The sequence below is a fragment of the Eubalaena glacialis genome, chromosome 6 (assembly GCF_028564815.1).
Source record: "Eubalaena glacialis isolate mEubGla1 chromosome 6, mEubGla1.1.hap2.+ XY, whole genome shotgun sequence".
Lineage (NCBI taxonomy): Eukaryota > Metazoa > Chordata > Mammalia > Artiodactyla > Balaenidae > Eubalaena > Eubalaena glacialis.
Genome location: NC_083721.1, coordinates 101,206,229 through 101,233,131, shown reverse-complemented (window position 1 = coordinate 101,233,131; position 26,903 = coordinate 101,206,229). Strand labels below are relative to the sequence as shown.

General features: G+C 32.9%; 1 protein-coding gene across 1 annotated transcript in view; it reads right to left on the bottom strand.

The window, feature by feature from the left end:
* BCHE (butyrylcholinesterase) overlaps nt 1-19,696 on the bottom strand; it is an 80,172-nt gene extending 60,476 nt beyond the window's left edge. The window contains exons 1-2 of the mRNA XM_061193465.1: nt 19,601-19,696; nt 11,965-13,489 (exon numbers count right to left, since the gene is read on the bottom strand). Of these exons, the coding sequence (XP_061049448.1) occupies nt 11,965-13,489; nt 19,601-19,649 (1,574 nt within the window). The 5' untranslated portion in view covers nt 19,650-19,696. The remainder of the gene's footprint in view (nt 1-11,964; nt 13,490-19,600) is intronic.
* Nucleotides 19,697-26,903: the final 7,207 nt, after the last annotated feature.

Genomic DNA, 26,903 nt, shown 5'->3' with positions numbered 1-26,903 from the left:
CAGTCAGAAAAATATAGTATTTTAAACAGCAAAAAAAAAATTTTAAGTCACATTTTGGTTACTGCATTTTGTTATTTTGAGGTTATTAATTTGTATCTGACAAGTCTTTTGAAGTATTGTATTTATGTGTACATTCCTGAAAATATGACACTGACTTTTAAAAAATAATTGATAATTAATTCTAATTTCAGATTGAACTTAAGATTTACAGGTAGACTGGATGTTATAATTTTTCCAAATACAGAAAAAACTTTGGGCAAACATAGAGAACAAATCACACTAAGCTATTTGCAAGTAAATTGATCCTATAAATATGATTTTCTATGTTTTAATGAGCTCCCTTATACCCCCAAAACATTAGTTTTCCCCTACTTCACTGTGAAGAGTATTTCAAAACACTTAGTCAAATATATTTTAGTATAGATATCTTTGTAGAGTTAGTAGCCTTTTGGGGAATCTGGTTTCTCCTCATTCCACTGTCACTGATGGTAAAATATTGCTGCACTCTAATATGGTTTTGCAAGTAATCTTATGTACATTTTAAATTGTCCTGTAACATAATTCTTTTCTTTTCATATAAGTTACACTAATGCATATGTATAGTTTTTCACTTACATTTATATTCTATTTGTTAAACTAAGGTATTTTACAGAAACACTGCAGCCAACATTTATTGTTTTATTCCTTACTAAATCCTCACCTAATTCCTAAGGGGGAAAAAAGAATTTGAAGCAATAGAACATTGATGCATTGGTGCAGTCATGATAACAATAAAATAAATCCCAGGAGATTTGAACCCTAACCCTTTTGTGAAGTCATCAAAATGTTCCAGTTAGGTTAATTATGATAATGTACCACAAATAATTATAGAATCGGAGAGTAAGGACTTTTTCCCTCACTCTGGAAACCACATGAACTATTATCTGTCAAAAAATCTAATTATAAGCCTGATAATAATTGGACTAGATGGCCAGATGACAGTCTTTCACAAACTTAAATTTGCCTCTGTATGTCACGATGTCTAATTTTAGTCTATGCTCTGCCCTTACCTCTGTAACATTAACCAGGCAGGTATCAGCATGCTAACATGTTAAAATTATAAGTTTGCAACCAAATGCATTTCCTAAGCATATTTAATGACTGCTTTCATAATAATTCATGGTGAAGACAGCCTGGAGAATGGATAATAGAAGGAAATGAAAGTTAATCGTCTTGAGTCACAGCTAATCTTTGTTCTTCCCCTATTAGCTCCAATTCACTTTTCTTCTATGGACCACACTCTTCTCATCAGAAAATGTTAAATAGTGTCATCATTTCAGCAAATTTTCATTCTAATAATAGCATCCATATACTTCATACCTTGTCAGTATAATGGTACTGTTCACTTTAAAACTATCTTTAACTGCTACACTTTTGGTGTATTTAAGACACCTCTTATTAAAAGGTGTGTTGTAATTAAGTCCTAGAATATTTATTTTAAGTTGAAAAATATAATAAAAATAAATTCAAGTGTAATTTGAAAATTAACTTCTTGGTGAAGGGATACAAACTCTATAAAATGAGAACAGACACATGCTAAGTTCCTATACAGAGATTTAGAATAAAGGGGCACCAGTTCTCCACTAATATTTTCTTTAACTTTTCTTCAGTTTTTCTATTACCTTTTAAAAACATAAAATGATTCCAGGAGATGAAAAGAGAAGAACACACAAAGAAAATATACTTGTTTGAAAATTAAGTGGGGTTGAAATGTTATTTCAATCACTTTATTTCTTGTGTCATATATAAGTAAACACAATAGAAATATAGCTATTAAACACTAAATATTATTAAATAAACTTCACATCATAAATATTAGAAAATACATTATTATTAAGTTCACTCCTACTAGTAAAATGAAGTTATAGCAATACATATGAAACACCCATCATATATATATCTGGAATATAGCAATAAAGTTCATTATTTTAGAAATCTGGCAAATCTGTAATTTCTAATTATTGCAATTACAATTTATTACACAGAAGCAGGCTTATTTTAAATTCTCCCAATTATTCAAAGTAATCTTGTGCACTAAGGAATAATGACAGCATTTCATTTAATGTCACTTACTTTCCAGTACAAATGTCAAGAACTGTTCATATTTATTTTTTACAGATCAGTGAACCAGGGGACTGAAAGTTTAGTAATATATTTTTGTTCCTATTTAATAAGTTGTTCCTCACACTGTAAGGGAATAAATAATAAATAAATAAAACACACAAGGATAGCAGCAGGTATACTGATGTGAAGTTACTAAAAATACTTTGTTAAGTAACTTTTTGGTTTCATGACATCAAACTAGGACAAAATAAGAGTGCCTTGTGTTATATCATTTATTTCTGGCAAAAAAGTATTAGGAAACAGTAACAAATTCAGAGCAGTTCCGAATAAATGAATTCTCACCAAACAGACAGAAGCAAGTTAATTGCTTCAATTTTGCAGTTTACCTTTATTTGTTTGAAAATTTGATTAATGTTGAGTCAGGAAGTTAAACAATTGTACATTCTTGGGAGGAAGCCAAGTTTTATCTTAGATAAGAATAGATTGAAGTAGTTTATGCTTGGTAGGGGCAAAAGTGAATTTGTTTAATGGAAAGGAGGAATGCAGTTTCCTGTCAATGATAAGGTTTATTTCAACATGTCAATAGGGTTGTATATTTATAGTCCCATTTTTCAGATAAGGAAAAACAGTAAGGAATTTTAAGTAACTTGCCTAAGGTTATATTATATACAAAGTATCTGTAGAAAGATTAACACTGGACACATCAGGGCTATCACTTACGATGGGGAAGACTGTGTAACTGCACTGTGAATAGCTCTCCTTGAGGTTGTGCCCTGGAGGAGCTCTGAAAATAGCACCCAGAGAAGACATAGCAAACAAAAGATGCTCTGCATCAGCAGGAGGCAACTGGAGTTGTCCTGGAATAATGATCCTCTATCTGACGTTATGCTACTAATTGTATTTTGGCTTATTTTCCTTCTTTAGCTGTTCTGCTCTATCTGACAAATCAAGTTTGATTTCACCAATTTCCTGTATCACTGAGGTAGTGCTGAAAATATGTCATTAAGTGCTGGTTAATTTAATCTATTGGTCATCAAGCTATTGACTGGATGAATAATTGATGGATATATATGTTATATGGATATTTCAACAACTCCTATTATAGGATATTGGATATAATGCACATATGGAACTGTCTGCTATTTGGATATGGGTTTAATTCATTTTTAGAGATGGGATTGAGGGAAAAGAAGAAGCAAGCCAAGTACATATAGGTGGAAATTCCAACTAGCAAAGGCATAAATACATTGTGGCTTCTACTTTATGAGGACTCTCAAAGACTGCAACTAAAGACACTAAATTTGAATACCATTTAGTGCTTTCACAGAGTAATGTTTTCTTTATTTTTGCAAGAAGTCAAATTAAAAAGGTTTTTTTTCTAATATATCTTGGAAATTGAAAAGATCTTTTAAAGTAACTGAAAAAAATGAATTTCATGGAACTGAATGAGAAATGTAAGGTTAAGATTCTCTTAAAATACAAATGGGAGAGAGGTTGGGCTTTCATCTTCATCCATGATGGAGTGACTGAAACTGGATTAACTCTCCTACCAAAAACAATTATATACTAGACCAAAAACAAACAAACCAAAACAAAAAGACAATGAGTTTCAGGAACTGGATAACAGGCAGCATAAGTCTATGATGTTTGAGAGAAGGGGAAGTTCAAGGTGAGTCCACATTTACTGTGGTTACTCACATAAGGATAAATTATTGTCCAAGATGCAGAGAGCTTGAGACTAAGCAGAGTACAGTAGGTTCACTGAGGTTAAAAGACAGAAATAAGAGTTCTAGGATACAGAAGAAACTAGAATCTGTGCGACAAGTCTCCCTGCAGATCTTTGGCTGAGTCTTGGGCTAAATATGTACAAGATGAGAGTATGAGAGGCTAAACAGAGAGAAGATGCTGCAGGGCTGAGAGCAGAAAAGAGATGGGAAAACTGGAGAGTGAATAACTATTATAATGTTGTCAACACTTTTGTTTTCATCTCAGTAATACTCAGTCCAGCTGAGTGGAAAGTTATAACTTGGGAATGAAGAGACTCAGTCTATCCCCATCCTAACAGACACTTAAACCAAGTAACTGTAATATCCTCAGTGACAACGGATATCATTGGAGTTTAAGTCCTGCCAAGTTAGAGGGTCTATAAAATATCTTGGGCCTTTCATGGATTCACTCTAACAAAATATAAAACCAAGCCTATACACATTTGAGAAAAATTCAAGTCTATACACATCCCTTAATTGAACTGCCTAGTAAAATTAAAAACAAACAAACAAACATTATTCCATAGAAGCATACATTCTTCAGAGGAGCCTAAAATAATATAGAATTTCTACTCATATCATCCACAAAGTCTAGTACAAATTTGAAAATTTCTAGACATGCAAAGAAATAGGAAAACAGAAAATGAACCCATGAAACAGATATTGGATGAGCAAACAAAACCTTAAGGCAGCTATTTTAAGTATGTTCAAGAACTTAAAGAATAATATCTTTAAATAGAAAACAGGGAGGAACTCAGAAAAATAATGAAACTACTGAAAAAAATTACATCTGAACACTAATAAGTGAAATAAAAAAATCATTGGGTAAATTCAACCACAGATTGAAGAAGATAGAAGAGTCATTGAGCTTGCAGAGAAACTAATTTAAAAATGTACCTAATTTGAAAAACAGAAGCAAAACTGAAGAAAAGGGAAGAATAGAAACGAAACTGAGTTATTTGTAGTGAGGTGGATGGACCTAGAGTCTGTCAGACAGAGTGAAGTAAGTCAGAAAGAGAAAAACAAATACCGTATGCTAACGCATATATACGGAATCTAAAAACACGGTACTGATGAACCTAGTGGTAGGGCAGGAATAAAGACACAGACATAGAGAACGGACTTGAGGACATGTAGGGGGAAGGGGAAGCTGGGACAAAGTGAGAGAGTAGCATTGACATATATACACTACCAAATGCAAAATGGATAGCTAGTGGGAAGCTACTGCATAGCACAGGGAGATCAGCTCAATGTTTTGTGATGACCTTAAGAGATGGGATAGGGAGGATGGGAGGAAGGCTCAAGAGGGAGGGGATATGGGGATATATGTATGTATATGGCTGATTCACTTTGTAGTACAACAGAAACTAACACAGTATTGTGAAACAATTATACTCCAATAAAGATATATTAAAAATAAATAAATAAATAAAATAGAAAAAAAAAGTATCTAATTTGAAAAACAGAGGCAAAACTGAAGAAAAGGGAACAGAACCTTAGAGACCTGTGGAACAAAATTCAATAGTCTAGTGCATGTATATTTGAAGTTCTTGAAGGAGATAAGAGTGAGAATGGGGCAGAAGGAATATTTGATGGAATACTGACACAAAATTTCTCAAATGTGACATTGAAAATCACCAGGAAGAATCTTAGTAAACACCAGGCCAAAACAAAACAAAACTCTTAACCAAAGAAATCACACTTGGAAACATCATGAACAAACTATTGAAACCAAAGATAAACAGAAAATTTTGAAATCAACCAGAGGAAACATTTTTTTTTAATTGTATACAGTGGACAATCATATGAATAAAGGCTCACTTTACATCAGAACTGAAGAGATAAGAAGAAAATGAAACACATCTTTAAACTGATAAAAGAAAAAAAGATCAAACCAGAATTTTATCTTCTTAAAAAATATATCATTCAATTGAAGCAAAATAAAGGTATTTTCAGATTATAAAAAGCTGAGGACATTTGTAACTAGCCAAACTGCCAATGAGAAATCCTGAAGGATGTTCTTCAGCACAAAGGGAAATGATGTCAGATGAGAAGTAGAATCCACAAGAAAGAGTAAAGAACACTGGAAATGGTATATACATGAGTAAACATAAAAGAATATTTTTTTCTTTTCTTTTATGAATTTATATTAATATAACTAATCATTTAAAGAAAATAAAATTTTATGAGGGACTTTATATTATACGTTGTATAAACATATGACAACAATATAAAAGACATGGAGGACAATAAATGAAACTATACTGTTAGTTTCTTACATTTGTGAAGTAGTAAGAGTGAAATGGACAATAGGAAGCATGAATTGTTTAGAAAGTGGGAAATGTCAATGGCAAAGTGTTAAGTGGTTCAGTATTAACTCTAAGTAGATAGTTAAAGAAACAATTGTTAGCATTAAGACAAATACTGGGGAAAAAAATTAAAGGCAAACTAAAACATCTGTTTAAAAATAAAATCAAATAAAACATTAAATTAATGCAGAAAAAAGCTGAAAAGGAGCAATAAGAAGGATGGATTAAAAATAGCAAGGTGGTACCAGAAAACTACTAGAGCTAATCAATGAATTTGGTGAAGTTGCAGGATATAAAATTAATGCATAGAAATCTCTTGCATTCCTATACACTAATGATGAAAAATCTGAAAGAGAAATTAAGGAAACACTCCCATTTACCATTGCAGCAAAAATAATAAAATACCTAGGAATAAACCTACCTAGGGAGACAAAAGACCTGTATGCAGAAAATTATAAGGCACTGATGAAAGAAATTAAAGATGATACCAACAGATGGAGAGATATACCATGTTCTTGGATTGGAAGAATCAATATTGTGAAAATGACTCTACTACCCAAAGCAATCTACAGATTCAATGCAATCCCTATCAAATTACCAATGGCATTTTTTATGGAACTAGAACAAAAAATCTTAAAATTTGTATGGAGACACAAAAGACCCCGAATAGCCAGAGCAGTCTTGAGGGAAAAAAATGGAGCTGGAGGAATCAGACTCCCTGACTTCAGACTATACTACAAAGCTACAGTAATCAAGACAATATGGTACTGGCCCAAAAACAGAAACATAGATCAATAGAACAAGATAGAAAGCCCAGTGATAAACCCATGCACCTATGGTCAACTAATCTATGACAAAGGAGGCAAGGATATACAATGGAGAAAAGACAGTCTCTTCAATAAGTGGTGCTGGGAAAACTGGACAGCTACATGTAAAAGAATGAAATTGGAACACTCCCTAACACCATACACAAAAATAAACTCAAAATGGATTAGAGACCTAAATGTAAGACCGGACACTATAAAACTCTTAGAGGAAAACATAGGAAGAACACTCTTTGACATAAATCACAGCAAGATCTTTTTTGATCCACCTCCTAGAGTAATGGAAATAAAAACAAAAATAAACAAATGGGACCTAATGAAAATTCAAAGCTTTTGCACAGCAAAGGAAACCATAAACAAGACGAAAAGACAACCCTCAGAATGGGAGAAAATATTTGAAAACGAATCAACGGACAAAGGATTAATTTCCAAAATATATAAACAGCTCATTCAGCTCAATATTAAAGAAACAAACAATCCAATCCAAAAATGGGCAGAAGACCTAAATAGACATTTCTCCAAAGAAGACATACAGATGGCCAAGAAGCACATGAAAAGATGCTCAACATCACTAATTGTTAGAGAAATGCAAATCAAAACTACAATGAGGTATCACCTCACACCAGTTAGAATGGGCATCAACAGAAAATCTACAAACAGCAAATGCTGGAGAGGGTGTGGAGAAAAAGGAACCCTCTTGCACTGCTGGTGGGAATGTAAATTGATACAGCCATTATGGAGTTTCCTTAAAAATCTAAAAATAGAATTACCATATGATCCAGCAATCCCACTACTGGGCATATACCCAGAGAAAACCATAATTCAAAAAGACACAGGCACCCCAATGTTCATTGCAGCACTATTTACAATAGCCAGGTCATGGAAGCAACCTAAATGCCCATCGACAGACGAATGGATAAAGAAGATGTGGTGCATATATACAATGGAATATTACTCGGCCATAAAAAGGAACGAAATTGGGTCATTTGTTGAGACGTGGATGGATCTAGAGACTGTCATACAGAGTGAAGTAAGTCAGAAAGAGAAAAACAAATATCATATATTAAAGCTTATATGTGGAACCTAGAAAAATGGTACAGATGAACTGGTTTGCAGGGCAGAAATTGAGACACAGATGTAGAGAACAAACGTATGGACACCAAGGGGGGGAAAGCAGCAGGGGGGTGGGGATGGTGGTGTGGTGAATTGGGCAATTGGGATTGACATGTATACACTGATGTGTATAAAATTGATGACTAATAAGAACCTGCTATATAAAAAAATAAATTAAATAAAATTCAAAAATTCAAAAACAAAAGAGAAGAAAATCATAGCAAGGTGGTAGATTTAAACAAAAACATTTTGACAATTACATTAAATATCAAATGGATTAATCACACCAACTGTAAGAAAGGGTTTTGTTTTGTTTTTTTTAAATAGGTGGGTTGGAGTAAATGGATGGAAAAAATATGTTATGTAAATGTAAGCATGGGAAACTTGATGTATCTATCTTAATATTAGGCAAAGTCAACTTCAGGACAGAGACATTTCATAAAGATAAAACAGTCAGTTAATCAGGACTACATAATCCTAAATGTACATGGAATTTATAGTATAGATTTAAAATATTAAAAGGAAAATTAGCAGAACTAAATGGAGAAATAAAAAATACCATAGTTGTAGTCCAAGATGTTAATACCCTTCTCTCAGTATTTAAAACAAGTAGGCAAAAAATATTAGTAAGACTATTAGAAGACCTGAGCAACCATGAACTAATAAATTTATAGAACACACCATACCAAATAATTGAAGAACACGCATTCTTTTCAAGAGCACATAAGATAATCACCCATAAGGATCATATGCTGGGTCATAAAATAATTCTCAATATATTTCAAAGGGAAAAATCTTACAGAGTATAGTCTCTTACTAGAACTGAATTAAATTAGAAATCCACAACAAGATATCTAGAAATTACCCAAATAGCTGGAAGTTAAACAATAGACTACTAAACAACCCACTGGCAAAATAAAATATCACAAAGAAAAATTCAAAATTATTTTGAACTTAATCATAATGAGAAATACAATATATACTAAATGTATTATTTAAGGAGAAAAATTCACTAAAACATTTTATGAACCATGAACTGGAAAACTCATTTTCCTGGATGATTATTACAGTGCTCAGTTCTACTTTTTTACTTTCTTGATGTGTCATTTTGGGGTTATATGGAAGTAAAATCCTGCAGTTTCCCAGTCTTGGCATTGCTGACCTTTGGAATGAATAATTCGCTGTTGTGGGAGGCTGTCGTGTGCATTTTAAGATGTTTAGCAGCACTCCCGGCCTCTACCTTGCTAGTAGCACCCCAACTCCAGACATTGTTAAATGTCCCCGGTATGGGGAGTAGAGGGGAACCAAGGAGGAGACTCTCCCTGGGATGAGAACATCAAACATCATGTTTGTGGTCAAATAAATATGGGTGGATTTCCAAACCTAACGCTTAAACCAACTTTGTTTCCATGGAGTTTATTTAATCATTCTAAACTTCTGTGTTTATTCATAGGTATACTTTGAAAACAGATAGTGCACACCAGGAGATTAAAATTATGTTTGCCATCAAGTCAAATCTCAACACATATGACATGTTATTTTCTGTTCAACTGTGCAAACATGGACTCTAAATAAACTCACCGACTGAAATGACATCTTGTTATGGCTGAACTTCTTTAAAAAGTTTAATTTTTATGGTTTATAATCTTGTTTATATGAATTTATCATTATAATTAAAAAGTGTCAACCTTTATTTATTTCCCATTAAAATATGCTAATCATAGAAGGAGATTAGGATTAAACAATCTATTATTCTATTAATTGTCAAATATTCTCATCTTTGACCTGTTGCTATCTGTGTACCATAAATATGACCTTTACCACATCCGGTTCTCAGTGTTCCCAATTGTGAAATACGAAAATATAAATTTCTTGATGATTTAAACATGCAAAGTATGAAGTCCTTTAAAAATTTACAGGCATCAATAATTTGAAGAAATATTGATATTTCCCTTAAATTCCCTTAATATTCCCCTTAAGTTACTTATAATCTCTAGAATTGCCAGAAAGAATTTAAAAACGTATTCAGATGATTTAATATGGATAGAGCCTTGAGGGAGAGAACAGAATGAAATATACGTAATTCTAATGCAGCTCTAGAAATAAGATGATCCTTCTTAAGCAGAAATTTAGACTGATGTTGAGAAGGTGTAAGGTATTGCACAGCTACAGATAATATAATAACAGATAATATAATAGCCTACATATCTTGAAAAAAAATTTTTTTACCCATACTAGCTTTTACCTGCTTTCATTGAATCATTAACCAAATATTTGCTAAGTGTGACATATACTAATGTCAGTACTTTAATGAGTATCCAATAAAACCACAGGTTCTCTTTCAAGAAGCTAGTTCTTAGTCTAGCTTAGGAGGCTCAGAATACAATGAAAGATAGGATTTAGATACGTGACAGTCAATGGCTTCTGTGAGAGAGAAAAAGAGGTCTGAAGGAATTACAACTCTAGGAATTAAATATACATTGTCTGAAACATGTAGTCAGTCAAAACCTTAACAAAATAGTAGGACTTGTGTCATTAAAAAGGCGAGCAGTAAATATTCTAAGCAGGGCACATAGCAAGAACAAGGCTCAAAGGTGTAGTTAGGCTTGAAATCTTTGGTATTCATGAGATAACTCGTCTACCAAGCAACAAGGTGTTGGGGAGTATGGGTTGCAGCAAGATCATAGAAGCCTCTTAATGCCAGATGGAAGAGTTTTAGCTTTATACACAGTAAATAAGTATCAAAAATTTTGAGATGAATTATATCATACAAGTACTTTGTAGAAAGATACATACAGTAACATGGAGTACAATGAATTCCAAATGGAGGATGGAAAAGAAAACCAGAAAGCAAAATCATTCTCAACATTCTTTTCAACCGTAAAACACAGGATGACAAATTGGATTAATGCATCAATCGACTTGTGAGTTTCTGTAAGCACTTTTCAAAAAAAGAGATGCCCAAATTTCTATTCTTTTATTATTCTCATTGATACAAATTATTCCAATGTATAAAATTCAATTTGGGGTTACAAACAGTAAAAAAAAAACAAACCTTATTTTTTATACACACAAAATATTAAAAAAATAGAATATATATTAAAAGAGATTATTTTCCTCTGACTATTGAAGACATACTATCACAATATTTATAATATATGAGGGAAAATATGTTCTTTTGTAACATCTCTGATTATGTAATGTAATGTCATCCATATGACTACTCAAGTGTAAAACAGCTTAGCTGAACAAGATGACTCTTGTAGCTCTCGTTCAACACAGGTTACCTAAAAGCTCCGAACAAACATATTAGGGAATAAAAAACGTTGATAAAATGGCAAATTCTGTATTTTGAGTAATCTGAGGTCCAACCCTATCATCATTTTGCCCTTTGATTTTCCTGAGCAGGGATGTATTTCTTTGTGTATCAGGTAACAATGTACTACTGCTTAAGAGCATGAGAAAAAGAGAGATATTCCTAATCTTTCTTAAACCTGTGAATGCTATAAACTTTCAGACTTAATAACATGTCACAGTAATTTTAGTTCTCAAGGTAAACATCTATTTCCGTACAAACTTTGGTGAACATTGTTAAAGTACTTTGCAGTACTTTGGAAATGAAATCAGAAAATATTTTTCATAAAATTTCTTTGATTATTTCTTTTAAGCACTCTGATGCAAGGAACTGAAATGCAGTACATAATAAAAAACAAAACCAGCTTAAGGTATGAAGAGAATAAATAATCAAGACATTTCTGTACCTTTAATGAAATCTACACTGGAGACCAAGCAAAGTTAAGCAAAACAAAACAAAGCCAAACAAGAACAACTACAAAAATTGGCACTTACCCATATTTTGCAAAATTTGCCCAGCGTTTCATAATGGATCTACTCAAAATTTCCTCAGCTTTTGTGTAATTAACTCTTCTTTCCAGAGGTAAACCGAAGACAAATTCAATCTCATAACCATGCATCACTCCCATCCATTCTGGCCAAGGGAGTTTGGAGGATCGGTGTTCAAAATAGTAGAAAAAGGCATTGTTTCCCATATCTGAGAACTTTTTGGTGAACTCCAAGGCAGGACATATGATATTATAATCCCCAACAACATCATCCAAGGCCTCCCGGTAGTTTTCAGCTCTCTGATCATCTAACCAGTCCATGTAGTGGAAAAGGATCGATTCCTTTCCAAATTCACTCAATCCCGGAAAAAATATTTTTAAACCTTCTTGAAATTCTTTTCTAGTTATAATACTATTGTTATCTTTGCTGAAACCAGGAGCACCGTATACTAAAAATGCTGTCCCTTCATCTTTGTTAACACCCACCAAGATCTGGGTTTTTTTGAACTGTCCAAGTTGGAGTAGTGTGTCTGGCATGTCAGTGAGAAAATCACCATCCACAGTTGGACCAAAGTTTACTGACAAGAGCGTACCATAAGGGACAACAAATACTTCATTCAGAAGAATTTCCTGGGGATCTTTATTTCGAAGACATTTGATTATCTCAGTCTCATTTTCTCTAGAGCAACCAATAAATTTAGCTAAAGTCAATGTTCTGTTCCTAGCTTCATAAAGAGATGTCACTACCCAAGGGGAATTAGAGGATCCACTTTGCAGAATGGCTCTGGTAAACAATGGGTGGCTTCTAGGAGAAAGTAAATGAAGGCTAACTGAAGCTGCTCCTGCACTTTCTCCAAAGAGAGTTACACTCTTCGGATTTCCACCAAAGGCTGCTATATTTTTTTGGACCCACTGAAGGGCCAACTGTTGATCAAATAAGCCCGTGTTTCCTGGTGCCTCAGGATTTCCCGGTAAAGCTAAGAATCCTAGGGCACCCACCCTATAGTTCATTGAAACCACAATAACTCTTTCAGCCCGTGCCAGAAACTTGCCATCATAAACATGCAAAGATGATGTCCCAGTCTGAAAACCACCACCATAGATCCATACCATTACAGTAACATTTTTTGGTTTAGGTGCTGGAATCCACACATTCAGATATAAACAGTCTTCACTGAGGTCAGTGTTCGGGTTCCACATCTCTGATCCAAGGAAGCCTGGGAAACTTTGATCTGTGTTTTGATAGCAAGAATTTGCATATTTTGTGGCATTCCAAATATTGGGCCACTTGGTCAAGGACTGTGGCTTTTTGAATCGAAGTCTACCAAGAGGTGGCTGTGCATAGGGGATTCCAAGAAAGGCTGTTACTGTGCCACCAAGAACTGGCAAGTTCATCCCTCTGACTTTTCCATTCTTGGTGGTAATTATGACGTCTTCTTCAGTGTGTGACTTCCCAAAGAGCACCCAGAGCAGAAGAAACCACAAGAGAAATCTGATGTATATGATTGTACCCTTGCTCTGCATATTGGTTTCTGCAAGAGAGATAAGCGGGAAGTTTTAACAGCCTCATGCATCTAGTATTATATTTTATTGATGATAATTAACTAAAATTTAGCAGTTCTTTTCAATCCTATAAATTATGAAAACTAATAAATCTGTCACTGCTATAAAGACACGTAAAAAAACATAGAAAATGGTTGGAGATGTTTCAGTTTTCAATTTAGAAATAAATGAGTGAAATGGAAAAGGAGAAATTATTTCAATTTGGAAAAATTCGTTTTCAAACCTCTGTAAGAAAGATGTAGTTTTTTAAGGAGGAAATTTGTCCAAGGCATTGGTATATATATATATACTTCTTTACCATACACAGCACCACCAAAGGTGGCATTAAGTGGTAGTCTACTTAATGATAGATATAATAGATTACATTTCTACCATAGTTAGAAGAGGAAATACAAGCTTATATAGTCTCTGAAATATATACAGTTCTAATCATGGCTGGCTGGCTCTTGACAGTAGGTTAAGAACCTTTAAGGATCCTCAAACTTCTATTACTGCCTTTTTCTGTTTCCATGGTCCCTTCTGTGGTCCTTTTTGCCTAGTGGTTTCTTCCTCTATATAATTGTAGCCTATGGTCAGAAGAGAATTTGGACAAGCAATTCACAGAATGTGAAGTAACAAAAAAATACAGTAGTTGCCATTTTTCCTACAAATTGTGAAAACTAACAAATCTGCTACCACTATAAAGGCCTACGGGAAAAACTGGAAAGGGAAGACTGGGTATATACCAATTCCTCTGAAACTGAATAACCACGAAGGGCTTTTCTACCTGAATTATATTGTCAATGGAGATAACGTTAGATGTGGGAGAAGAAACTGACTTAGAAGAAATTTTACACGCAGGGATTACTCAACGCATGTCTGTTAATTTGTTAATTGATTAAAGCATGTGCAACTAGGGAGGTTAAATGTGCCAGCATGGTCAGATTTACTTGTATTTTGATAGTGGACGCGATGAGTGAAATAAGAGGATTAAAACTGAGAAATTACTGGGAAAAGTGGGGGAAGCAAAAGTAATCTTTGAGACCTATAAAATCATAACTATTTGGCATTTTATTAAATAATATTTATTAATGATATGAAGAGAACGTTTGGGGAAATCAAATTTTCATTAAAAATTCATAATGCATACTTGAGTTTCTTTTAAATAAAAAAAAATTTAAATCAGATTCTGAAACTCCAAGTGGCAAAGAGGGACAGAAAAATGTAATGCAGATATCATTTGAAAGAACTAACATCTTTATATAACTGAAAGAAAAAAGAAAATCTGATTAAAACTGTCAAATACAAACACTGATTCTCATCCACATAACAATAGCAAAGGTCCATACATGTACAAAATATTTTTATTATGTTTTGATAGTGTAATAATAAGTCCAACCTATGTGTCCAAGAAGCTAATCCTGTGAGCATTGAGAATTTGTATTAGTCTTTTTATTCTACTTTTTAAATTAAATTGTCTTAGAAGGCAGAGATTAAGGCACTATCTATGGTGATAACTGTCTCAGATCTACGATCCTCACAGTTAATCAGCCTCATTCACCACTGCTCATAGGACAGCTAGTGATCAACAAGTAGTTTTTGATCCCCTAAAATATGTGAATAAACTAGTCCATTGTGTACACTATTTTGTTCAGTGTCTAGTATTTATAGATATATCTCCATCTATACCTCTATCTCTGCCTCTATTTCTGCCTCTATCTTTGTCTATGTTTATGGCTATGTCTATATCTATATATTTATATCTAATTCTACTGATGTCCATATGTTTATGCATATATATACATATATATTTATACATAATGATTGTTAAAGGTTTAAAAAAATCAAACCATGAGAGTAATTTTTATGCTCTCAATTTTTTTTTTTTTTTTTTAATAAATTTATTTATTTATTTTTGGCTGCATTGGGTCTTTGTTGCGGGCTTTCTCTAGTTACGGTGAGCGGGGGCCACTGTTCGCTGCGGTGCACGGGCCTCTCATTGCGGTGGCCTCTCTTGTTGCGGAGCACGGGCTCTAGGCACGTGGGCTTCAGTAGCTGTGGCGCATGGGCTTAGTTGCTCCACAGTATGTGGGATCTTCCCGGACCAGGGCTCGAACTTGTGTCCCCTGCATTGGCAGGTGGACTCTTAACCGCTGCGCCACCAGGGAAGTCCCTATGCTCTCAATTTTGATACAACTGAATTTGTGCTAATACCAATAAAATATATTATTGAAGTATATAATATTTTAACACTATGTATATACTATTATAAAATTTAGCTATTATTATAATCATAACAAATATGCAATTTATCTTCTAAAAATAATAAGTAAATAAAATGTCATAATAATATAAAGTTTCCTGTAAAGTTGACACTTACTAATAAAATTTTATATTTCTGAGAGTTAGGAGTTTTAGAGACACTGCTACCACATACCACAGTTGTGTGTTTTTTTTCTTCCTTCTGATAATTCCTAAGACATTTCTTCTAAATAAATGGAGGAGGGCATTTGGAAGAAAGCAAAGTGCTGTGATAGATTTTTTTTTCATTTTTAAGAACTTGCTTTAGAAAGGAAAAGGAATTAAGATACAAAGCTGGTTTATTCTAAGCTGCATTTCAATAGATAAATTGCAGCCTCTTTGGTTGGACTCATTCCTGCCTTTGGTCTAGCTCAATCAATGTATTCTGAGTCTAATAAAGACAATCATTTTTTTTTTTGGTTTTATATAAATCTTATTTTGTCTTTTAAACCATAAAACAAATCCTAATAATTTTTGCTTTCTGACATTTTTCAAACTTTCATCCTATTGTTTATTAATTTTATTGCACAGCAAATATAAAATTACTTCCAAAATTTTGGTTTTGTATGTAATTAATAAATATAATAATTTTCATTGCATGTGTTATGAAAGGCTGCTATAACATCTAAAAGGTTGTACTATCATCCCCATGTCATTTAGTTTGATTTATACTACTACTTCTTGTATGTTTTTATTTATATTTTGTGCTGAGTAGAACTTAATGTTATATAATATGATTTATATGAATAATAACTTGCTTTGTCAACAATGATATCTGTGAGTCATCACCTTGGTATTAGTAATACAAGTACTTACACCTTGTAATTGTAAATAATGTAATTAGTAACATTCAAAAAATCATTGTAAGCCTGTGTTTATTGCAAGAATGGCAATATAATTCCAATTCACTTTCATGGTACCTGTTGTAGTGTATTATATACCATATTATTAAATCTAGGTTTTAATAGGAAAATATGCTTATGTTCACATACTCATTGTTAGCATAGGCTAGTTTTTTTTTATATATATATTTAGCTGCAGTACTTTATTTAAGTAAGCATTATTTTGTTCTTTTCATAACCTGGTATTCTCTAGTCTCACATGTTGCACTGTGGTTTTACCATTAAGAGATGTTTATGTTTTTAATATATGCTATCACATGATTAAACAATCAAAAGAGAGACAAATACAGGAGACTAAGAAATGTTATTACTCTATATCTCTAAGTCTTTACTAATAATTAAAATATTCAATAAAATTTCATTTATTTCCTCCTATACTTTCTGGTGCAAATTGACTACTGGCACATTAAATAAACTATGAGAACACATAACATGTTTATCATAAAGAACGGGGTAAAGTTTTATACCAAGGACAACTAAATATCTGAATTTAGATCAATTAACTTATTGTAATAATCTTTAATATTTGATTAAAAGACGGAGGTTTTGTTTGGAATTGCAAAAGAGAATGGATGGGAGTGGGAAGAGAGAAAAACCTGAAAGACAATTAATACTATAGTATTCCAAGTTTATCAAATGTTCCAGAATATCAAAATCTACTGGCAATTTTGGGGAAATATTCTAAACTTAAAAAAAATTTTTTTAATTAAAAAAAGGTAAAAAATAATTTCCTTCTTTTTGCATTCTTAATTCAATTTTGAAAGTGTCGAAATTCCTTGACTGATTTTTAAAATATATAAGGTTATGCTATAACATATGGGTGCAATCAAATTATTGATATAAAGAGCTATTTATTTGCCATATATTTGCCATAATTGGATATCAACCAAATTTTCAAAATAATTGGCCAGTCAAGGACTTCTTAAAGGATGGTCATGCAAAAATTGATAATAGTTTTCTCTGAATGTAATTTTCCTGTCTTTTAAAAAGTTTTATTAGAATATATATTTCTGTATAAAAATAGACTGTTAAAATGGTGGGGAAAGAGCCATCTAGAAAATATGATCTAGAACAAGTGCCACTAAAATGTATTTAGTTCAATTAAAACAACTGAGCCTTTATACCAAACCTAAAGAGCTTGTATTGTTGTAGGCTAAGTGAAGTGGGGAACTGAGGAAGTCTGTTTATAAATAGACTATACCACTGTCTTTCAGGGAGCCTTCAGATACCCAATAGGCACTAAAAGGATGTGTATACATAGAAGACACTATATTAGGTATGAGAAACAGATCTGTAACTGTCCTCAATCAGGAAGAACATCCACAAACTTTTCATTGTGTGAACAATTTGAACATTTAATATTAGAGAGATATCTTGGCTCTTCTTTGAAAGTTCAATCTGTTCTTAGGTTGACATCTATCCAATTATAATTCTCCAACGTTTGAAACAGTTTAGTTTTGATAAGAATGAGCAGATTTTGGCATGAAAGCATTAAAATGAAGACAGCATACAATTTAAGTATATATTATTAATTGTTACCAAGAAATAAATCAAAGCACAAACTAAATTTGTAACTAAGATATCATTTGCTAAGATATTATTAGCTTATTATATTATTAACTTATATATTATTATTATTATATTATATTATATTATTAGCTTATATTCTAAAAACTGAAATGTGGAGTAGATCCCAAATATTTTCTTACAATTAAAGAAGCAGGACATTAAAAACAAACAACAACAACAGGTTTAGGAGAAAAAAACAGAACTTTGCAAATCCAATTAGAAATTTAGTTTGCTTCCAAAAGGTCACGTTATTTCAGATACACTGAGAATTCTAAAGATGTCATTTAAAGTAAAAGTCACTCTTTAAAAGCTCATGCTTATCCTTAAACAAAGTAACTATTTATATAAGTGAAATGTAATATTTATCATAGATATGAGATAGCTTATATTATGGAAGCATTACACAGCCTAGTGACAGTAACTCCTAATTGAGTTTATTATCATGCAATATCTTCATAAAAATTTGGAAGCGATAACTTTAATTTTTTAATTACAAATAAAAATCATAAATAATGAAATAATTTTGCTCACATTTCAGTTTACTTTTAATCATTCATATATTTTATACTCAATGCTTAATCCTCTGGTTAAACAAGAACTGATATCAAAATAAAGGTAGAGTTACATAATCATAGGATGAGCAGAAAGTCAATATTTGCTTATTATTTCCATAATAATAAAATAATAGCAAATGTAAAATATTTTGCTATAAACACACATATTAAAAGAAAAAGAACAAACAGGGCAAATGGGACAAAAGTTTGTAAATCAAATCGGGAAATAGATTTTTCCTTTTAGAGAAAAGAAACTGAGACTTTTTCTTTGCCAACTGATATTGTTAAAGTTTCAGATGGCAAAATGTTAAGTACCCTGTAGAGCCAGACAATAACTATTCATTTCAAACCACTTAAAAAAAAGAAAAAACTAGAGAGTGACTGGTCAAAAAACACTTTTGTTACTCTTTTAAGGAGAAATTCACTAAACAGTTCATTTAAGGGTAAAACACAGCATAAAGTGTTTTCCCTTAGAGGGTGCATTAGGAACATATATTACAGTGATTCCACAAGTGCTACGGTCCTTTATACAAAGTTGAATAAATTCATTATTTCCTTAGCAGTTAAATGGCCGCAGTCTGCGTTCCCTGAATAATCGGAAGATTTGATGTATGTGGCTGCTCCCTTACTTCATCTGTCCCATTTGCAATGACTGTCTCCCACAGAGCACCAAAGGGGCACAGCAAACATGTGAAGGGCTCACGTTCCTCCCACAGAATGAGCTTCACAGTAACTTGCATCTCTAACAGGAAGATGTAAATTCAGAGCAACTTACCCGACTCACTGCAATGAAGATGATAAAGTTTGCAAGGAATGGAAATCATATAATACTTCAGGGAAATGCAGTAAGCAGCTTCTGCTCCAGCCTGTAAATTGGACCGCACTGACATTACAATCAACTGTTACTGACAAAGCTCGCGAGAGTTGGCAGCTGCAACTTGATCTAGAGGCAGCCAATCTTTACTTTCTGACATCTGTTCAGAGGCTAATTGCATGAATGCAATAGTGATTCATTTACAGAAGTATTACCGGCGTCATGCTTTACGATTGCAGGCGCTCATCTAACAGTGAAGAAAAAAAAGACACAGAGCTTCATTAACAGACGCTGAAATTGAACAGCAAATACACAGGTTATTTTTGTTTGTTTTCTTAAACACTACCAGAACTTTTAAGATTTTTTTTCTCCTTTAAGGAATATACATTTTTCTTATGCTTGTTTTGATTTAAAGATATACATGTTGCTTTAAAGAAATGCTGCTATTGAAATCTTTGTACCTTCAATCCGTGGCAATCATGGAGCTATAAAGGAGTGTAAAAGATTAAATAGGAAACTAATTACTCTGTAGATAAAGCTATGAAAATCAAAAGACTAGTTATATACACGAAAAAAAAAAAAAAAAAGGCTAGTTATATGAATGAATGAATGTCTCTGATATGTATGTCCTTCCAGCTCCCACACCTCAACACTCATTTAAGTCATACAGATCTCAGCGTTGGTAATTTCCTAATCGGCGACCCTGCAAGCAGTCAAGTGTAATGAGAAGCCACAGATTTTCTGGTTGAGACAAGGAAAATAAAATACAATGAACAATCAGCACTAAACTTTATAGAAAAACACATTTGTCAGCTGAAAGGATGTATTTATGTCTTTCAAACTTATCTTCTTTGACTTAGATATTTGGGAAAATGAAAAGACAAAATACAAAACAAAACTTCTTATAAACTGCTTAATGCCTGACTTCTCAATGCAGTTATATTCTTTATCTCCCTCAAATGATCACTTTCACTTTTAAATCTCTCATTTTGGGGCTTACTATGGACTAACCAGTAGGCGTGTAATTGTGGATAAGCCCATTTTTTATTTTTAAAACATGGTGTTTAAAATTTCAAACATGCAAAGGTAAGAACTGTCATTTGTTATTAACACTACTCTGTGCCAGTCATTATAATTGACAGTTTACATAAATTATTTTATTTTACTCCAACAAAATATATGAATTAATATATGAATTAATATGAATTCCAGTGTATGAATTAAATATTATTAATCACATTTTCAGATAAGGACACTAAGGCTTTTAAAGATCAGAAACTTGGCCATATATATCCTACCACTAGTAAGGGTTGGAATCAGAATTTTAACCTAGATTTGTCTGATGTCGTTCCATGTCAACTGTTTCCAAGATAATGACCACTTTGGTCTTTTAAAATTATCTTTTCTGGGAAAATTTCTGCTTAGGAGGTATTTATTAGACAATGAATTTCACAATCACAATGATTTATATTGTATTTAGAATATAGTTTATGTAATGACAACCTAGCAACACAAAAGTTACAGAGTATATGGTCTATCTAAAAGGAGAAAAAGATTTTTTCGAAGGTGGTACACTGACAATCATGCAATGGATAGTAACGTGATGGCGTTTCTGTTTAAAATGTAGTCATTCTGGTGGCCCATGTGAAAGAGAGCTCATTGGTTTAATATGTGATTTTTTTTAATCCAAACGTCAAAAATCTTCTCTCCAACACAGCTCCACTGCACTGTTCTCTGTGCTGGCATGTGTTTGGTCTTATTCTCAAATCCTGCAATTATACCATAATTTGTTGCACCGTTTGTTACTTATATGACGATAATAATAATTTGCATACACTACTATTTGTAAAACTGTTCTAAGCCTTTGAATACATTAACTCTTTTAAAACTCAAAACCGTCTTTTAAGTAAGTACTATTATTATCCCTATTTTACGGTTGAGGAAATTTATCCACAAAGTGTTTTAGTAACTTACCAAGAATCATACAGGTAATAAAAGTATTTTCTAATTTTTTAAATGTAAACACTTGCAATTGGCATTTTTGCAACTTTCTCTTGTTTTCTTAATTTATTTTCCCAGAAGTGGAATAACTGAACTTAACTAGTAGAATGTGGATTTTTTGTTTGTTTGTTTGTTTTTGCAATTTTATGAGGTTCTCAATAGACTGTGGAATAAGAAGAGGTTTCCAACAGTTCTGGCAAAAGGGAAAATGTTCTTAATAGCAATAAATCTGAACAAGTCTCTGGAGCCAAGACACTAGACATTCATACCTGGATGTGGCAGGTGAGGTATTTAATGGTAGATTTCTTGACAAATTTTAAAAGTGCCCAGCCCTGCAAGCAAAAAGAATTCTTTAACAGTATGGCAACACCTAATATTGGAAGTGCCTGCAGGCAGTAGCATCAGTAAATGATAAAACAAAGATCTCTTGGAGTTAAGGGAGAGTGAATGACAGGGAATCTGAAGTAGCCCTGTGTTATTTAGACCAGGATATAGGTATTTTGTGTAAAAAGTTCTGGAAAGAGGTTTATAAGCCCAAACAATTTGGTTACAGTCTAGATCACTAGACTCTAAGAAGATAATTAAAATCAATAACAAGCTACAGCTTCTGAGGAAATATGGTACCAAGCCCAATTTCATGGAAGGTGCAAAGACAAAAGAATCAAAGTAAGAAAATAAACTCTGAAACTAAATTATTCAGGGCTTGAGCAAAGAAAGAAGGAGAAACTCATTTTTTAAACATGAAAAAAGAGACAGAGAAGAAGAGCCCTTCTTTGTTTAAAATCTAATTTATTGAATAAGCTTAAATTTACTCTTACCAAGCACTTGATTAATCTTGGAATTCTACTCTTAGAAAAAAGTTCTACATTAGCATGCCAGCAAATCAATCTTGGTGCTCTTTCAAAATCCTGGAGTGGGATATTTAAACTAGCTTCCTATGTGAGACTGATTTGGGAAGTTCACAGGCCACACTGAGAGGCAGAGTCCTGGGGATTGGCTCATCAGGAAATTGTTATCATATCATGTTTATGGTTTATCTTTTTTCTCCTATTTACTCATGTGCAATTTTGCCCTCTACTTTAGCTAATTTGGAAATGCGTCAAATATAATATTTTGTAGTCTACCTTCATATAACTAATGCTATCAAATATTTTTCTTCAACTTAATTTCATTGCCTGTATATTGATCGTTTTTATGGATGTACTATAATTTATCTAACTCTTTTTTTTTGTTGTAAAGGTAGATTGCTTTAAACTGATCATGGAAATAGTAATACAAAAATGGGTGTAACAATTGTAGATATTTTTACACATTTCTGATTTTTTACGGAATAATTAAATCAGAATTGTTCAAAAGTTATGTACACTTTTATGGCTAAGACACATACCACCAACTACTTCCACAAAATATTTTCAATTTGTATTCTCACTGGCCATCTAATGTGTCTCCTTTAGGTTCAAAAGACAGTTGACTATCATATATTTTCCTATTTTTCCATTTTGCTTGATAAAATATGACTTTATGTTTAATTCATTTGCTATTATTGTGATCAACCATATTTTCATGTATTTATCAGTTTCCTGAAATATAACATTTTAATTTAGATATAATTTATAATTATGGAAAACTTTCAAAACACTGTAAAGAACTCTCATTTACCCAGATTCACCACATGTTAATATTTTGACCCATTTTTAATATCATGTTCTCTTTCTTCATGAAAATGTATATGATAATATATGTATGTACATATATGTGACTATTATTTTTTCTGAGTTATTTCAGTGTTATTTGCAGGAATCACGTTCCTGTATCCCTAAACACTCCTTTAAGATCTATGGAAATCCACCTGCTGTAGATATAAGTGAATTTAATCAGCAGTCTGATAAATAGACTACAAAACTTAACAGCCCTGTTACTGAGGGATAAGTCTAATTTAGAGAAGAAGGACAACTAATATGTGTAGAAGGAATAATATGTTAGAAATGAAAATTTAACAAACTGTGATGAAAATTGGGTTGGGCAAGAATGAACAACTGGTATTAAAATCATGAAGTGTATGATTGATGGAGAGCTAGATATTTGATATTCCTCAGAAATCACACATATTACATTCAGAATTTCATAACTTAAGCAGAGGGTCAAATTTGTATCATGTATGGTGGGGTCTATGGAATATTAGGCATACAACAGGACCTATTCCATCTGAAATGTTTTAAATTGAATTACATTTTTTATCAGCAAACTTTAAGATTTGACTTACACTTTATGTGAAATAGAGAAAATCAATGAACAAAATAAATTATATCACGATAAAGTAATCAGACAACTCCTGAAAGTGGGACATTCTGGCCTGGTCATTTGAACAAAACAGTGAAGAAAGTTTCTATACAAGACAGGGCAAGAGGTAAGGGACATTATCAGATTCAGTGCATGGTACAGATTAGGAATGGGTTTGTATATCAGAAAGGATATTTGGGGGGTCAGTTTGGAAATCTGAATAATTTCTGGCTATTAGATTAGATGAGAATAACTGTGGTGAAAATTCATGATTAAAAGAAGTACGTAGCAGGACACTATGAAAAACGTGATTCCATTGTGGTGTGTGTGCACATGCACACACACACAGAAAGATTTGGAAGGGTATGCATTAGAATATTAATGGTGGTTATTACTGCATAGTGAGTGTATAGACTATTTCTAAATGTTTCATCTCTATTTTCCAATTTTCTGTAATGCTAATGTACGGTTCCTATCATCATCATTTATATATATCAAAATAGAAAGTCAAATTTAAATAAATAACAGTCAAAATTTTCACTCTGCACTTCATTTCCTGGTGATCTAACGAGATTTTATCTTGTGTTAATTGTTTCGGAGTATTGGGAAGCGGCAAAGCCCCCCATTTGATAATATTGAAATGATATACACTTCATGGCAAAACAAGTTAAGGACAATAAAAAAAAAAAAAAAAGACAAGTTGCAGTTTGAAGAAGTTGGAGCAAAGAGATTTTAGGTTGAGGTGAGGTAAATAAGATGAGAGGCAGACACAAGATAAAGGAAAGGGAGTGAGTTGGGGAGCCACCCTGAAGAGTAGAAATGTGGAGGAGTTATACGCATAGGAAAGACTTTTAGGAAGGTAGATATTGGTGGTGAAGTGTAAATCCCTCCTGAGAATCCTCAAATTTGTTAGTAGAGACTAACATTGTTTTTTAATGGTTCTGGAGCAAATGTGTGTGTGTGTGTGTGTAGAACTAGAGAGACACTGGCTGCAAGATTATGCTAGCTGGGACTTAGACAGGAAGAAAGACAGATATATATATATATAGTATATAAAATAAAATAGTTATGCTACGATATTTGTTAGGTGGGAAATTGTAACATTGTGCATTCTTCCTCTATTTCTATAATTTGAAAAACTTCCTAATTTTCATGTAACATATTTACGTTAAAAAATAAGCTTTTGGGGCTTCCCTGATGGCGCAGTGGTTGAGAATCTGCCTGCCAATGCAGGGGACACGGGTTCGAGCCCTGGTCTGGGAAGACCCCACATGCCGCGGAGCAACTAGGCCCGTGAGCCACAACTACTGAGCCTGCGCGTCTGGAGCCTGTGCTCCGCAACAAGAGAGGCCGCGATAGTGAGAGGCCCGCGCACCGCGATGAAGAGTGGCCCCCGCTTGCCACAACTAGAGAAAGCCCTCGCATAGAAACGAAGACCCAACACAGCCAAAAAAATAAAGTAAGTAAATAAATAAATAAGTCAGGAGCTCTTTAAAAAATAATAATAATAATAATAAGCCTTTTATTAAACAATTTTGATCATTCTAAGAGCACATTTTGGAGTCATCCACGACCTCTGAGACAAGAGTTGAAAAAGAGCAACAGGTGGCACCTTCCCCAGAATGGTCTTGCCTTCATTCGCAAGGTAATCTCATCTCAGTTTTTTTTTTTCCTGACGATCTTCTGTTCTATGTCTTCTTTCCCTTTATCCCTTTTGCAATATTTCCAGATACCTCTCTTTCTGCTTTTTCTTTGAAACTTTATTACTCTAGGATGACGTTGCAAATGCCAAAATTCAAATCTTGTTTTTAGGGAGAGTAGGGAGAAATAGTGTCAAAAGCCACAAGGCAGAAACTCTGAACTGCTGACATTCACCTCTGTTTTGCAACTGGATTACCAATGTAATGCCAAATATTCTGACTAATTACCTAAGCACTGGATTGCCAGTGCATTACTGCAGTTACTAAATATAATCAGGCAACTAATAATTAATCTTGCTATGTCAGTATAATCTGTATCTTAATATTGTTTTTGAGTCTGTTCCTATTTGGTGATCATATTCACAGAATGATTTTATCATACAAAGGAATTTTATTCGGAGTATATTGCTAAGTATGGAGAGGTTTGCTTTGCTGGCCAGGAGAAAACTTATATCAAAATAATTTGCTGCCTCCAAGTAATGATTCTACCTTTGATTTCCTCCTTAAACCCATCAGATGGCACTTTAGTTCTCTGTATAATCATTCTGATGTCAGATTTCTGGCTCTGTTTAAAAGATCAACATGACATAAGTAGATAAGTGCTACAAATACCAAGAAACATGACTTGAAAGCACAACCTATTTGTAGACCTTACAAAGTATTCTTCTACAAATAGATATACATATCTAAATTATTTTTATCCAGTAATTCTTAAAATTATGGATGCATAAGCTTATGTAAGCCATATAGGTGGACACAGACAAGACATTAGGGGCCTTCAAGAGAGAATATGTATTTTTGTCTTGTGTATTTCATTAAATTTGGGGAAAAAATCACATGAAGTAATGTCTGGAAAAGCATGTAATAAATTATAATATTATTGCATAGCTCTATTGTATAGTTTATAAGTATAAATAACCAGAAAATATTTTGATTTCTATTGCTAATCATTCTCTGTTTCCCAAAGCACAATAAAATTGTATCACCAACAGTGATCACGCTCTTCTTACTTGGTCTTAGAGAAGTAAGAAATGCCCCTAGGTCTGTTACCATAGCCTATCAGTGGAGGATTTTCAAAAGTATCAACATCAAAGTATAAAAGCAAACATAAGTACATTTAAGGGCATTCACAACAATCTTAAAGAAGGATGGCCATATCCCAAGAATACATTACTTTTGAAGCAAAAATGTGAATATAAAAGGATGGATGTTTAGTCCTATTTCTATTTCTCCTTCTTTTGATCTGCATCACTCAAATAAATAGTCATTTTTAAGTGGATGTT